The sequence below is a fragment of the Ursus americanus genome, chromosome 22 (assembly GCF_024610735.1).
Source record: "Ursus americanus isolate L20-20 chromosome 22, mUrsAme1.1.p, whole genome shotgun sequence".
Taxonomy (NCBI): Eukaryota; Metazoa; Chordata; class Mammalia; order Carnivora; family Ursidae; genus Ursus; species Ursus americanus.
Window position 1 is genome coordinate 41814388 of NC_142148.1, and position 13940 is coordinate 41828327.

The 13940-nt window shown below is 42.2% G+C and overlaps 1 protein-coding gene across 2 annotated transcripts in view; it reads left to right on the forward strand.

Annotated features, from left to right (window-relative positions):
* SEC23B (SEC23 homolog B, COPII component) overlaps positions 1 to 13940 on the forward strand; it is a 41211-nt gene that overhangs the window by 806 nt on the left and 26465 nt on the right. Inside the window, exons 2-9 of one of the 2 annotated variants that reach the window (XM_045809738.2) lie at positions 1607 to 1841; positions 3019 to 3076; positions 6293 to 6379; positions 7573 to 7809; positions 7905 to 7990; positions 9412 to 9556; positions 9988 to 10146; positions 10544 to 10659. In XM_045809738.2, the coding sequence (XP_045665694.1) occupies positions 1621 to 1841; positions 3019 to 3076; positions 6293 to 6379; positions 7573 to 7809; positions 7905 to 7990; positions 9412 to 9556; positions 9988 to 10146; positions 10544 to 10659 (1109 nt within the window). In that variant the 5' untranslated portion in view covers positions 1607 to 1620. The remainder of the gene's footprint in view (positions 1 to 1606; positions 1842 to 3018; positions 3077 to 6292; positions 6380 to 7572; positions 7810 to 7904; positions 7991 to 9411; positions 9557 to 9987; positions 10147 to 10543; positions 10660 to 13940) is intronic. The other variant, XM_045809748.2, reaches the window with a different exon arrangement.

Consider the following 13940-nt stretch of genomic DNA (forward strand, 5'->3'; position numbering starts at 1 on the left):
GGGATGAGTGCGTTCAGTTTTTCGTGTGTTTGTGTGTCTTTTTTCTTTTTCTTCTTTCTTCCTTTCTTTTTTTGCAGATACTGCTACAAAGTCTTCAAAGTTCTTTCATTCACTCATTCATTCAGCTATTAACCTCTTCAGAAAATCTTCTTTCAGGATGTGATGTGAGCCATAAATCGACCGCCCTAGAAAAATGCACGCTAGCACATGCACACAATTTTGCATACAATTTCATAAGATGTATTGACCCTCTGAAGTCCCCCGTTGGTTTTGTGCCCAGAGTTAAGAATCCATGCTCTAGAAGAGGTGAGGGGAGGAGGCAGTGGGAAAAGGAAAGAATGGGTTTTAATATGTAGCTGCCTGGGGACATTGGATGGAGTCAGTACCTTTTAATAATGAACTGTTTTGAATGGGGAAACAGTTATTTAATGAAACCTTTAGAGGTACTTGCTGAGAATTGTGATATTAGAACATGCTTTTATTCCCACCCGAGTTATTCCTTTGCCACTCAGGTAGCTGCAGAAGTGCATCCTGTGTAAGGGTGCTTCAGTTTCCTGCCGTTGCCGTAAAAAGCAAATACATGACTTAGCCTTTCAGTTGGAGCAAACATTTGGAATTTTTGTGGTTTGGGCTGTGTGTAGTAAACGAATTGGTTCATTTGCTTTTCTAGCAATATAAAAACCATTCCCTTAGTCCACGTTATTTACAGTATGTATGGCACTTCTCGTAATAACTTATTAGAGACAATTATTCAGCACTACATGAAGTGAGCACTAGAGGCTACTAATCATGTGGATTCTTTAATTTGCCTGTTTTTCCATTTTTCTTGAGGGGCTTGTTCCCTTGAGCCCTAGTGGCTGAGATGTGTGTTAGCCTTAGCCTAGATTTAAGATGTAAACAGGATGTATGAAACACTCAATGGAGTTGGCATTGTGGGGTTTGAAAAGTTTAGTCTAAATGGTTATTTATTGACCATAATCTTTTGAGGCACGAGCATAAACAACCATGGTGAGGACAGAAGACCTGGTGAAGGACTCATTCAACATGGTGGCAAACCTAGCATTGAAATTTTGGTGATCCCAAGTAGAAATACTTTGGCTCAGAACTGGTGGTGCTTCTCATTAGTCTTCAGCTACTTGCATCTTAAAAATGATCAAATCATGGTAAAATCCCCACACCTTTTATTTATTTCTTTAAGTGCTAGAGAGGGTTGAGAAAGGAACAATAGTCAAAGATAACTGTGAAGTTAATTGGCTTTTGGGGGTCAAAGGGAAGGGAGATGTCATCCTACAGTGACTGGTTCTTCCGGACTAAGTGTTTAAAAAATGTTGGGGCGCCTGGGTGGCGCAGTCATTAAGCGTCTGCCTTCGGCTCAGGGCGTGATCCCGGACTTCCAGATCGAGTCCCACATCGGGCTCCTCCGCTGGGAGCCTGCTTCTTCCTCTCCCACTCCCCTGCTGTGTTCCCTCTCTCGCTGGCTGTCTCTCTGTCACATAAATAAATAAAATCTTTAAAAAAAAAAACAAAAAACATTGCATTGGGTGACTGTCTTCTTTTTTGAAGTTTAGTTCAAGAATTTCACATAAAATCACAGCTTTATCTTCAGTTTCTTTTCAGACTATGGCAACGTATCTGGAGTTCATTCAGCAGAATGAAGAACGGGATGGTGTGCGCTTTAGTTGGAACGTGTGGCCTTCCAGCCGTCTCGAGGCTACGAGAATGGTTGTTCCCCTGGCTTGTCTCCTTACTCCTTTGAAAGAACGTCCAGACCTGCCTCCTGTACAGTATGAACCTGTGCTTTGTAGCCGGACAACTTGCAGAGCCATTCTCAATCCACTTTGGTATGGATTCTGTTTAAAACTAGTGAAAAAGAATACAGTAAATTATGACTTTCATGTGACTCTCATAAAAGTGATTCAATTTGGGCAGGTCATCAGATTTGAGTAGAGAAGTGAATGGTGAGATTCTTATGTGGTGAATGCTTATAAAGTCTCCCCAGCCTAATACTCCAGATAAAATTGGAACTTATGGGAATGAAGTAGAAGTAAAGGGAAAGGATTTGAAATTCACTTTTTTTCTTTTTTTTGCTAATTTCAGTTTGCTTTTGGCCTAACTGTAGATTATATTGGTGCTTTTTAAAGCATTTTCCAAAAATGAAAAGCTTTAGACAGTTTTCTCATACTTACCTCGTATGGTGATGCTGTTTGGCAGGGAGTGATAGGCAGGGGAATCACAACTCTTAATGATTGTTAAGTGTAAATTTTTGTACCTGAGATAGTGACCTATGACATTGCTCTTAAATGCGGGCATTATTTGAAAGAATCTTCTAAAGAAGTGAAGGGTATCAGAAATACTCTTTAAAAGGTAAGACTTTTGTATGAGAGAACATTTTTTACTTCATTCCCCTTGCTTTTACTTAATGTCCCCATGTGTACGATGCTGCTGCTCTTCTTTTGAAGAGATAGCCATTGCTTATTAATTTTCTAAATGTAGAAAGGGGGAAAGGAGGTAACTGAAGCATTATCTTTAACCAGTTCTAGGAAGTGTATCAACCCAGAAGCATGCCTCCCAACTTTTTTAAAAAGTGAGCTAGGTGAGGTGAAAGTCAGCCAAGTTTTCCCTGTGCATGAAATGCGCTTTTAGTATTGAAATTTAGTAGTTTCACATATCTGAACAATAAAGATGTTAGAAAAATCACACAGATTATGTTAAGATAATAAGGCAAAAGGGAATAATCTATAATTTATATAAAATCATGAAATTTTAAATATTATCAAGGAACTTAGAAAAGAGAAAAAAAGATTTACAAATTCTTTGTTGCTGCTGTAGGAAGAAAATTTTTGGTGTATTTAACAGCCAGAACTCTTAGCTGCAGTGGACGTTTGCATACCTCCATCCGTTCATGCACACACACAGAAGTGTATCTATGTGATTTACTGAACTTGAGGATTACATTTGGATGCTTTCTACATTAAAAATGAAAATGGTACCCAGCTGTAATATTTATCTTTCTCACAGTCAGGTTGATTATCGAGCAAAACTTTGGGCCTGTAATTTCTGTTTCCAAAGAAATCAGGTATGTGATTTTTTTAAGTGTTTTTCTGTGTTTCATTTTGGTGGAACTACTCTAAAAATATTAAGCGAATTTGAATTTGTGTCTGCCCTGGTAGTCATCAGTTTCTGCTGAACTCAAGGTGATAGCTTTTCTTAAGCATAATTGAACATTGAACATTTGTGATTTCTCTGTTGAATGGTGACTCAGTTTTGTTGTGTGGGTTTTTATCATTTAGTGTGGAAGGACAGAGAATTCCCTTTTTTTATGTGCTCTGTTAGCAGTGAATATGTTACCATAAGAAAACAGGTATGTTGTCTGTATTTCATTTGGCTTCAGTTTATTCTAATCGGGTAGTGTCCATTATTGAATTTTCATTTTTTGATCTTTGTAACTTTTAGGGTCCAAATACCATTGTTGAGCCTCTTTTGATTTCAAAAATTTAAAACTACTAAACTTAGAAGGAGCTCAAAAATGATGAGAGTTGAGAGTTCATTTGTTTACAGTGAACTGTGTTGTGATTCTAAAACTGGGTTGTGATGATCTTTGCACAACTCTGTACATTTACTAAAAATCATCAAATTGTACATTTAAAAGTATGAATTTTATAGTATATAAAATACACGTCAGTAAAGCTGTTAGAAAAAACTTAACTGTTCCCAACATAGTATACAGTGCTCTAGTAGATCTTTTTTTAATTTTTAAAAATATTTTACTTATTTATTTGAGACAGAGAGAGAGAGTGCGTGAGCACAAGTGGGGAGGAGGATCAGAGGGAAAGGGAGAAACAGACGTCCCCGCTGAGCAGGGAGCCCAAGGGGCTTGATCCCAGGACCCTGAGATCATGACCTGAACCGAAGGCAGATGCTCAACCGAGTGAGCCACGCAGGCACTCTCTAATAGATCTTAAAGTATTAATAACATGCATTTATTTATTCTTATATTTGATTATAATTACAATTAACAATCTCATTCTCAGATACATCACACAGTAAGTCCAGCGATTAATAGACCAATCAATGTACTAAGTATAGGCCTGGAAGTTATAAGCAGATACCATTCAAAATTTACCTCCGCAAGAGATTCAGAAGTATATGCAAATCTTTTTTTTTTAAAGATTTTATTTATTTATTTGAGAAAGAGAGTGAGCGAGAGAGCAGGAGCAGGGCGTAGCGAGGGAGGCAGAAGCAGACTCCCCAGTGAGCAGGGAGCCCAGTTCAGGGCTCGATCCAGGGACTCCAGGGTCAAGCCCTGAGCCAAAGGCTGATGCTTAACCAACTGAACCATCCAGGCGCCCCAGTGTATGCAAATCTTAAAGACCTATGTACACCCTATTACATTCAGAATTGAAGTCTGTGTTTAATATAATATTTTTTTAAGATCTTATTTTTAAGAAATCTCTCCACCCAAAGTGGGACTTGAACTTAGAACCCCAAGACCAAGAGTCACATGCCCTCTTGACTGAGCCAGCCCAGTGTCCCTTAGCATAATTTATTGTAAAAATTCTAAGGCATCAAGAGACAAATCTCAGCAGATCTGAAGGGGAATCTATAGAATGGGCAAAGATATTTGCAAATCATAAATCTAATAAGGGATTAATATCAGCTCATTCAGGGGAGAAGATAATGGGGAGATGTTGTTTACAGGTTCAGAGTTTCAGTTTTGCAAGATGAAAAGAATTCTGGAGACGGATGGTGGTGATGGTTGTACAACATTATGAATATTTAAGATTACTGAACTGCACTGAGTAAAGATTATGATGATAAAACTTAAATGTATTTTACCACGATAAAAAAAATTGGGGAAAAAAATCAATCTATAAGCTATGAATTTCAAATATTTGCAGAAAATTTTAAAGACAAAAGAAAATGCCTATGATAATATATTAAGCATAAAGAGCAGGTTGCAAAATTATATATACAGGATGGAGCTCAGCTGTGCTTAACTAGAAAAAGTCTGAAAGGAAATAAATACGCTCATGTGTTCACAATAGTGATCTCTAGTTGGTAGGAACATGAGGGTTTTTTCCTTCCTCTTTTATTTACATATTTATTTGAGAGAGAGAGAGAGGATGAGCATGAGCGGGGTGGGGGAGTGGAGGGCAGAGGGAGAGGGAGAAGCAGAAGCAGAGTTCCTGCTGAGCAGGGAGCCTGACAACATAGGGCACGATCCCAGGACCCTGAGATCATGACCTGAGCTGAAGGCAGATGCTTAACCAACTGAGCCACCCAGGTGCCCCCCCCCCTTTTTTTAAGTTTGTTTATTCTTTTTTTTTTTTTTTAAGATTTTATTTATTTATTTGACAGAGATAGAGACAGCCAGCGAGAGAGGGAACACAAGCAGGGGGAGTGGGAGAGGAAGAAGCAGGCTCATAGCGGAGGAGCCTGATGTGGGGCTCGATCCCACAACGCCGGGATCACGCCCTGAGCTGAAGGCAGACGCCCAACTGCTGTGCCACCCAGGCGCCCCTGTTTATTTTTTTTTTCAGTAATCTCTACACCCAATATGGGGCTCAAGCTCACGACCCTGAGATCAAGAATTGTACCCTCTTCCGACTGAGCCAGCCACACGCCCCTTTTCCTGTTCCTTGTATTTTCCTGTACTTGCCAGTTTTTCTAAAATGTACATGCAGTATTTTATTGATAACAGCTAAAATAATAAACCCAAATAAAAGTGTTAGACTTCCATATAAACTATTGATGAGACACCTAAAATCTGAGCCCTTATTTTGCAGGGCAGTGCTTAAGAAATGGTTTGTTACAGTGCATTTTTTAATCATCTAGAAGTTACAACATACCCTAATAGGTTTTAAAAAGTTACAATTGGATGTAAATAAAAAGCAGGGTTATTGATTTAAAATTTTGATATATATTTTTAAATGCAGGCTCTGATTTAGGAGTTTGGATGAGAACTGAGTCTGCATTTCTTTTCTCTTTCTTTCTTTCTTTCTTTCTTTCTTTCTTTCTTTCTTTCTTTCTTTCTTTTTTTAAGATTTTATTTTTATGTAATCTCTATACCCAACATGGGGCTCGAACTCAACCCTGAGATCAAGAGTTGCATGTTCTACTGACTGAGCCAGCCAGGCGCCCCAAAAGTTTGATTTTTGTATTTTAGTTACGTGTTCTATGATTTACAGAATTAATACATGGTCATTACCTATTTTTATAAATGGAAAATAGAAGGTATATCGTAAATATCTTTCACTCCTAATAAAAGATTGCTTTGTTTTCTTCTCTTCAGTTCCCCCCCGCTTACACAGGTATATCCGAAGTCAATCAGCCTGCTGAATTGATGCCCCAGTTTTCTACAATTGAGTACGTGATACAGGTAACTTCTTTGTCATGCATTTAATGAGCGGTGTTAAATACTGAGTTTCTATTGAAATACTTTGTCTTTTGCACCCCTTACTTTTCTGGGCAATTTAAAGCTGTGAAGGCAAGAGGATCCTGAACACTTGGTCGTGGTGCATGTTCACTTACTGGCATTACTTGGTCTTGATAGGCAGCTAGAAAGGGGATCGCTGGTTGAGTTCAGCACCTGTCCCCCACAGCCTTCTCCAGCTTTGTGCTGGTACTCCGTCTTATAGTCAAGCTTAAAAACCGTAGGTTCATCCTTGATTTCTCTTTCTTGTGCATTCCATATCCAGCCACTAGGAAATCCCACTGGGTCTATATTCAGAATCTATCCACAGTCCAACCACTTCTTTCCCCCCACTGTTTTTGTCGTTGGCCAGCCACTCACTTAAATTACTGGGCCATCTCTTAACCCTTCTTCACTTATATTTGATTCTTAACCCAGAAGCCAGAGTAACTCTTTAAAAACATGTCATGTTACTTCTGTGTTCAGAAACCCCCAGTGGTGAAAATGGCTTTCACCCAGAGTAAGAGATAGTCTTCAAAGCCCTGTGTGGACCAGCCCTGTGTTATCACTTGGGCCTTAACTTGTATTAGTGTCTCATTCAGCCACGTGGGCCTCAGAACTTTCCTTGGGCGTGCCAAGAATGCTTCTGCCTGTGGGCCTTTTCCTCTAGCTCTTCCATAGTCTGGAATATCTCTTTCCCCTACAACTGTATTGCTCCCTCCCTCTCCTCTGGGTTTTTGCTCTAACGTTACTGTCTTAAGGAGGCGGCCCTGACATCTTAAGTAATACTGGAGCCTGCCCCCCACCTCTACTCCTGGCAGCCCCTTGTCCTCTCCATTCCAGAAAGTCAGCAGCTTGAGGCAGGCAAGGGTCTTTGTCCTTTTGGCTCACTGATGTATCCCAGGACCTGGAACAGTGTCTGGCGCATGGAAGGCAGGCATTCAAAAATGTAGAATAAATTGTTGGATACCAACAGTTTCTACATTTAGTTTGTTTTAATGTAAGCTGTCATTTAATGAGGTGAGTAAAAGTTAGATGTCCTTATTCCCTGTCAGTAAATACAGATGAAGAGTTGTTATTTACATACCTGATTTGTTTTAAAAAGAGCTGGTTTGGTCTGTTTGTGTACTGATGACCATGCTGTGTTTCTTTGCATAAAGCGAGGTGCTCAGTCCCCTCTGATCTTCCTCTATGTGGTTGACACGTGCCTAGAAGAAGATGACCTTCAAGCACTCAAAGAATCCCTGCAGATGTCCCTGAGCCTCCTTCCTCCAGATGCTCTGGTGGGTTTGATCACATTTGGGAGGATGGTGCAGGTTCACGAACTCAGCTGTGAAGGAATCTCCAAAAGTTACGTCTTCCGAGGGACAAAGGATTTAACCGCGAAGCAAATACAGGTTTGTACCTTGTTCGTACACAAGCAGGAGGAGGGAGATTTCTTAAACACGAATTGGCCTTTGTTATGGGAAATGCGTCTTTCTGGCTTTTTTAGGATATGCTGGGCCTCACCAAGCCTGCCATGCCCATGCAGCAGGCAAGACCTGGTCAACCACAGGAGCAGCCTTTTGTTTCAAGCAGGTGAGCTACCAACATAGACCGTTGCACACAGTAGTGGGCGTGCAGGGCAATCCACTGGACTGAGGGAAGAAAAGTGTTAGAAGTGTTAATTTGTTACTTTTAGAGAAGAAAATAAATGATTAAGCCTAAGAATATTTAACGTTTAACAACCTCTCTAACAACCTGGTATATAATTGAAACTCATAACTAAGTTGTGGATGTGCACGTACATATGCATGCACATATTTGTGTGGCTAGGTTTGCTCAGAATGTCTTTCCTCTTAGTGTCGTACTATCATAAATGTTTTGAGACCACTGTATTCAAGCCTTTCCCTCCTTTTACACTTGGCCGTTCTCCTTTTTGAGCCTTAAGTAAAACTAAGAAAACTGAAGGCTTCTGTGAGGTGTCCTCCAGCAAAGCTGAGACCAGGCACTTCCTTTTCTCAGCGCTTTGAGTGCCTGGGGCTGCCTGGGGCCAGGTTAACAGTCAGCAAACATGATAAAATGCATTGCCTGACATGCTGGGGACAGCTGCTTACTGTGGTAAGAAACCAGTGCTTCTCTCTGTATTTACTCCTAAGGCTCACAAGAAACACTTGAGAATCACTTTATTTATTTTTTATTTTTTAAAAGATTTTACTTATTCATTTGAGACAGAGAAATACAGAGAGAGAGAGCATGAGCAGGGGAGAGGGAGAGGAAGAAGCATACTCCCTGCTGAGCCAGGAGCCCGACGTGGGGCTCAATCCCAGGACCTGGAGATCATGACCTGAACCGAAGGCAGATGCTTAACCATCTGAGCCACCCATGCGCTCCTGAGAATCATTTTAAAGATCTTTAGAATGGTGAAGGTCGGGGTGCCTGGGTAGCACAGTCATTTGAGCATCTGACTCTTGATTTCAGCTCAGGTGATGATCTCAGGGTCATGAGATTGAGCCCCGTGCTCAGTGGGGAGTCTGCTGGATATTTCTCTCTCTCTCCCTCCCCCCGCACTTCTGCTCCTCCCTGCTGCGTGCGTGCCTGCACACATGCAGGCACGTTCTCTCTCTCTCCAAAATAAATAAATCTTAAAAACAACAACAACAACAACAAAGGATTGATGAAGGTGGTTCACATACAGGAACTTTACATGGATTGAATTCATGTTAGACCTGTCTGTAGGATTTATTTGCTGCTTAAATTTAACTAAACTTATCTGTTTCTATTTAAATTCAGCTTTTTTCCATGCTCTGTGTGTGTGTGCGTGTATGTGTATATATACACATAAATTGCTGTATATTCAGCTTTAAACTGTATTCTTAGATAAAATTGCTTTGAAGAAAAAAATTGCTAGTTTTTACTACTATGAGTAATTATTTTGAAGAGCTATAACTGTCATTTAGGGCTAAAGACCAGACTACTTTATTAAAACAGGATTGATATGTCGATTGAAAATCATGCAGATTTCTGCAGCCTGTTCACAAGATTGACATGAACCTCACTGATCTCCTTGGGGAGCTGCAGAGGGACCCATGGCCCGTGACTCAGGGGAAGAGACCTTTGCGGTCCACTGGTGTTGCTTTGTCCATTGCCGTTGGCCTGTTGGAGGTAACTCAGAATTTACCGGGGTGCCTCAAACCATGCAAGCTTGTTCTAGCAAGTTGTATTTGCTAGGCTTGTTTAAAAATGAGTTGTGACCTAAGTCAACTGACTGCGTTAATGTATCAGAAAACGCTTCAGTTATTGTTATTACCCACAGTGAAGGAGCCCCATACTGTTTTGAAAATACCAGAAGTTTTCATGAGAAACACAAAGCCGTTAGGGCGGTGGCAAGTGTTCACAGTGAATTAATAAACGTGTATGAAGCCGTCCGGCTAGAAGGCATAACACTGCTTTTGTGCATTGTCATCTGTGTTATTTTCTGCTATCGTCAGTATTCAGCACAGCTGAAGAGAACTGTTTGGAATGTTTTTTAGGGAGACGGAATCATACTCAGGGTGGGCTGTATGTTTCTAAAATGCTGCCATTTACTGTTCTAGGGTACTTTTCCAAACACAGGAGCCAGGATTATGTTGTTTACCGGGGGTCCCCCCACCCAAGGGCCTGGCATGGTGGTTGGAGATGAATTAAAGGTTCCTATTCGTTCCTGGCATGATATTGAGAAAGATAATGCACGTTTCATGAAAAAGGCAACCAAGGTAGGTGCTCCTGACACAGGCTGTAATTCTGGTTACCCAGTGCTGGGTTTGGGCTGCTCTGGAGTGACAGCTAGTTTGCTGAGGCCATGCTTTGTGGTCAGCAAATTGCTCTTGCTCAGGTGACCTTCCAGGTCTTGGCTGCTGTGAAATTGGTGCCCCGGCTCTGAGTCCTTACTTGGAGTGGGTGATGGGGGCGCCTGGGTGGCTCAGTCGGTTACTTGGAGTAGGGTGGTCTTAAAACTGCTAGAAGTGTTTTGAGATTGAAAACTATATGTTTATTGGGTGTTATAAAGAAAACTGTTTCTATATTCTTATGTTTGGTTACTTCCATTTGGTATAGTAAGATATACTTGGTGAATAATTTTGTTTCCTAAAGGTAATTTTTATCCATTCACAGCACTATGAGATGCTTGCTAACCGAACTGCTACAAATGGTCACTGCATTGATATTTACGCTTGTGCCCTTGATCAGACTGGACTTCTGGAGATGAAGTGTTGTGCAAATCTTACTGGGTATGTTGACACCTGGGAAAATAGAGTATGTGTATTTTAAGGAAAGAGAAGTGAGTAATGGAACCATTGGAATGTGCAAGGCTGACTTAGATAAGCTTTCAGAAGGCTCCAGGCTGTGGTGTCTGTGGCAGGGAGGGTGTATGGGCCTCTTGGAGAAAGAAGCAGTGATTAGCAGGAGGTTGCAAGGTTCACTATGAATGAATCATATCAGAGTAACTTCACTTCTTCCTTAGAGTTGTCACAGAATCTATAACAGGGCAAGCAAGCAAGCATGGAGTATGTGGCCTTCAGCAAGCCACTTCCTGTGAGAAGGGGGGGGAATAGGGTCTGAATGCCAGAGCAGTTAGGAGACCCCTCGCCTGACTTAGTAACCGCATGTCACGCCCAACATGGAGCACGAGCCCAGGCTGGAGGGTGCACAGCAGGGCGTGCCTGGCGCCTAAGTCCGTATCACGTAGACAGGTCACAGCGCAGAGCCATAGTGCCCAAGGCACAGTGGGGCCTCGCCAGCAACCTTCAGGGCTCCCGGAGACTGATGAGAAGTGTACCTCCTTGGGCCTCGCCCCAGACTTGCTGAACCAGACTCTGAGGATGCAGCCCAATAGTCAGCTTTTGCACGCTGTCTAGGGCATTCTGTGCACGTGCGTGTGAGAACTGCTGGTGTGCACCACTGGTCTGAAGCAGGCTGCACACCAGACTCTCCCAGGGAGCTTTATTGTTTATTTTTTTATTTAAATTTTTAAAATTTCATTATTTTTTATTTATTTATTTATTTAAAGTAGGCTCCATGCTCAGTGTGGAGCCCTGCCGGGGAGCTTTAAAAGCTACTTTTGCTTGGTGTCTTGTCCCTCAGTGATTCTCGTGTAGTGAGCGTAGGGTGCAACCCAGCATCAGCACTTGTTAACCTTCCCTGGGTGTTTGTAACATGAAGCAGAGTTTGAGAACTACTGGGGTGGACCTTTAGTGTCCAAAGTGTGGTTGAACACAGGCAGCATCAGCCTCGCGTGAGAGCTTGTAAGGAACTAGCATCTCAAGCCTTACCCTAGACCTTTTGTGTCAAAACCTGCATCCGATCCCAGGTGGCTTGCACAGAATTGTTTGAAAAGTACTGGCATAGAGCTGTGGGGTGTTCCCGAGATTGTGCATTTCTAACAAGCTCCCGGGTGACACTGCTGGCTTTCACTAAGTAACAAAGGGCATGTAGAAAGTAGAATCCAAGTCACTCGAAGCAGTTCCAGAGAGCAGCAGATGTGTTAGGTGACCAAGGCCCAAATGACACTGACAGAGCTATAGCAGTGAGCCACATTTAATAAGCTGGATTCCTACCAGTAGCCTCCAGGAGCTCTTGTCTTAGAGCATCCACGGAATAGCCTTACTGTGTTTGTGTACATCCCTGAGTTTACACACCAGAGTTTGTGTGGTGTGTGTGTGTCTGTGTGTCTTTGTGCCTGCGTATCTCTTCTGTGGAAAGGGACCATCACTTTTATTCGATTCTCAGTGAGGTCTTTGACTCCTGAATAACTTGGTATTTAGGTCACATAATCTGTTGCACAAATATAGTATCGGAAATGTGTTAGCAGTGACATTAAAAAGAAGTCTCAGAGGTTTTAGTTGTGGCTTAATGTGAGCCAGCCATTTGGGATGACTTCCAGAAAAGGCAAGGTGATCATAGGCTGTGTTACAGGAATTGATTATCTTCAGAGAAGATCATAGTCTTGGTTTCCTTGGTGCCAGGCACACCCAGATTATATCATCTTCCATTCTGAGCATTTCAGTTTCAAAGGGATATGTAGAGAAACTGGGGGTGTTCAAAGGCAAATGGTAAGAGTGGTGGAGAGTACTTGAAACTGTGTCATAAGGAGAATGATTGAAGGATCTAGAAAAGATACCACTGAAGACAGATGGGACGTGAGATCTATATTCAACAATTGAAAGCCTCTTCTGTGGAGAGGGCATCAGATTGGTTGGTTGCGTATATGACCAAAGGGGAAAACTAGAACCAGTGGTGGGAGCTGCTGGGAAATAGAATTTCACCCAGTATGAAGAAAGCAACTCTCAGCACTGTCCATGCCTGGAATGGACTGCCTGTGGCATGTGCTCCTGGTGTAGGAGGCGTTCAAATCTAATCTGGGTGATAACCTGGCAGGTATGTTGTAGAGGGTTGGCGTGAGTCAGGATTAGGTTTGTGTGAGTGCAGCGGAGGTAGGCAGCCAGGGCTGGGATATTGGTTTCATCTTCATTGGGGCTGAGGCCTTTGCTATGCTGCTCCACCACCTTTATGTGCTACCTGCAGTTCAGGATGCTAACTGGGCTCACTGTGTTTGAGCAGCAGGAGAGAGGAAGAGTCAAAGAAAGACACATGCCTTCCCATGAGAATGCCTCCCACAAATCACAGAGGCCATTTCCAACAAACAAACCTGAGTTATATGGCTATGTGCAAGGCAGGCTGGAAATGTAGCCTTTTTTTCCAGGGAACCATGGATCCCATGACTAAGGAAGGGGTGGGAAGGGTGAACATTTAGGGCCAAAGAGTCATCTCTGTCCCTAGAGGGGTCAGGCAGTCTGAGATAGCTTGACCAGATGATCTTGTGTTCTGCCCAGTTCTGAAATCCTGTTTGGTGATCGATGGCTGGATGCATAACTTGTATCAGGCTGTGTTTATCGGCCCCAGTATGTGACCTGCTGAAATTTTGAACGGTATTTTCCTCTAACTTGAAATAGGCATGAATATAGGTATTCACACACTAGAAGAGATAATTCACATACAGCCAAAGAGTCAATGTTCTGAGGCAGTGAATTAACTTGAAAAGAATCTGCCGCAGGCTTGGGAATTTCCCCTACCAGAGAAGAGTGAGGGGAGCTGGACACATTTCCTCAGTAGATATAACCTATTAAACCTGTAGGTTTATCAGCGAAGGGTTCTTTTGTTTTCTTTTTCTTTTGAAATAATTACGGATTCACAAGAAATTGCAAAAATAGTACAGAGAGTTCTGCCCATACTCTTCCGCATAGCAGCTTCCAGCAGTAGCATCTTACAGAAATGTAGTGCAGTGTCAAAACTGGGAGCTGACATTGGTATGATGTAATGAACTATATTACAGAGCCTACTTGGATTTCACCAGTTTGTATGGGCACTCATTTTTTAACATGCGGGTATACAGGGGCACCTGGGTGGCTCAGATGGTTAGGCTTTGGGCCAGGTCATGATCTCTGGGTCCTGGGATTGAGCCCTGAGTTGGGCTCCAGGCTCAGTGAGGGGTCTGCTTCTCCCTCTCCCCCTG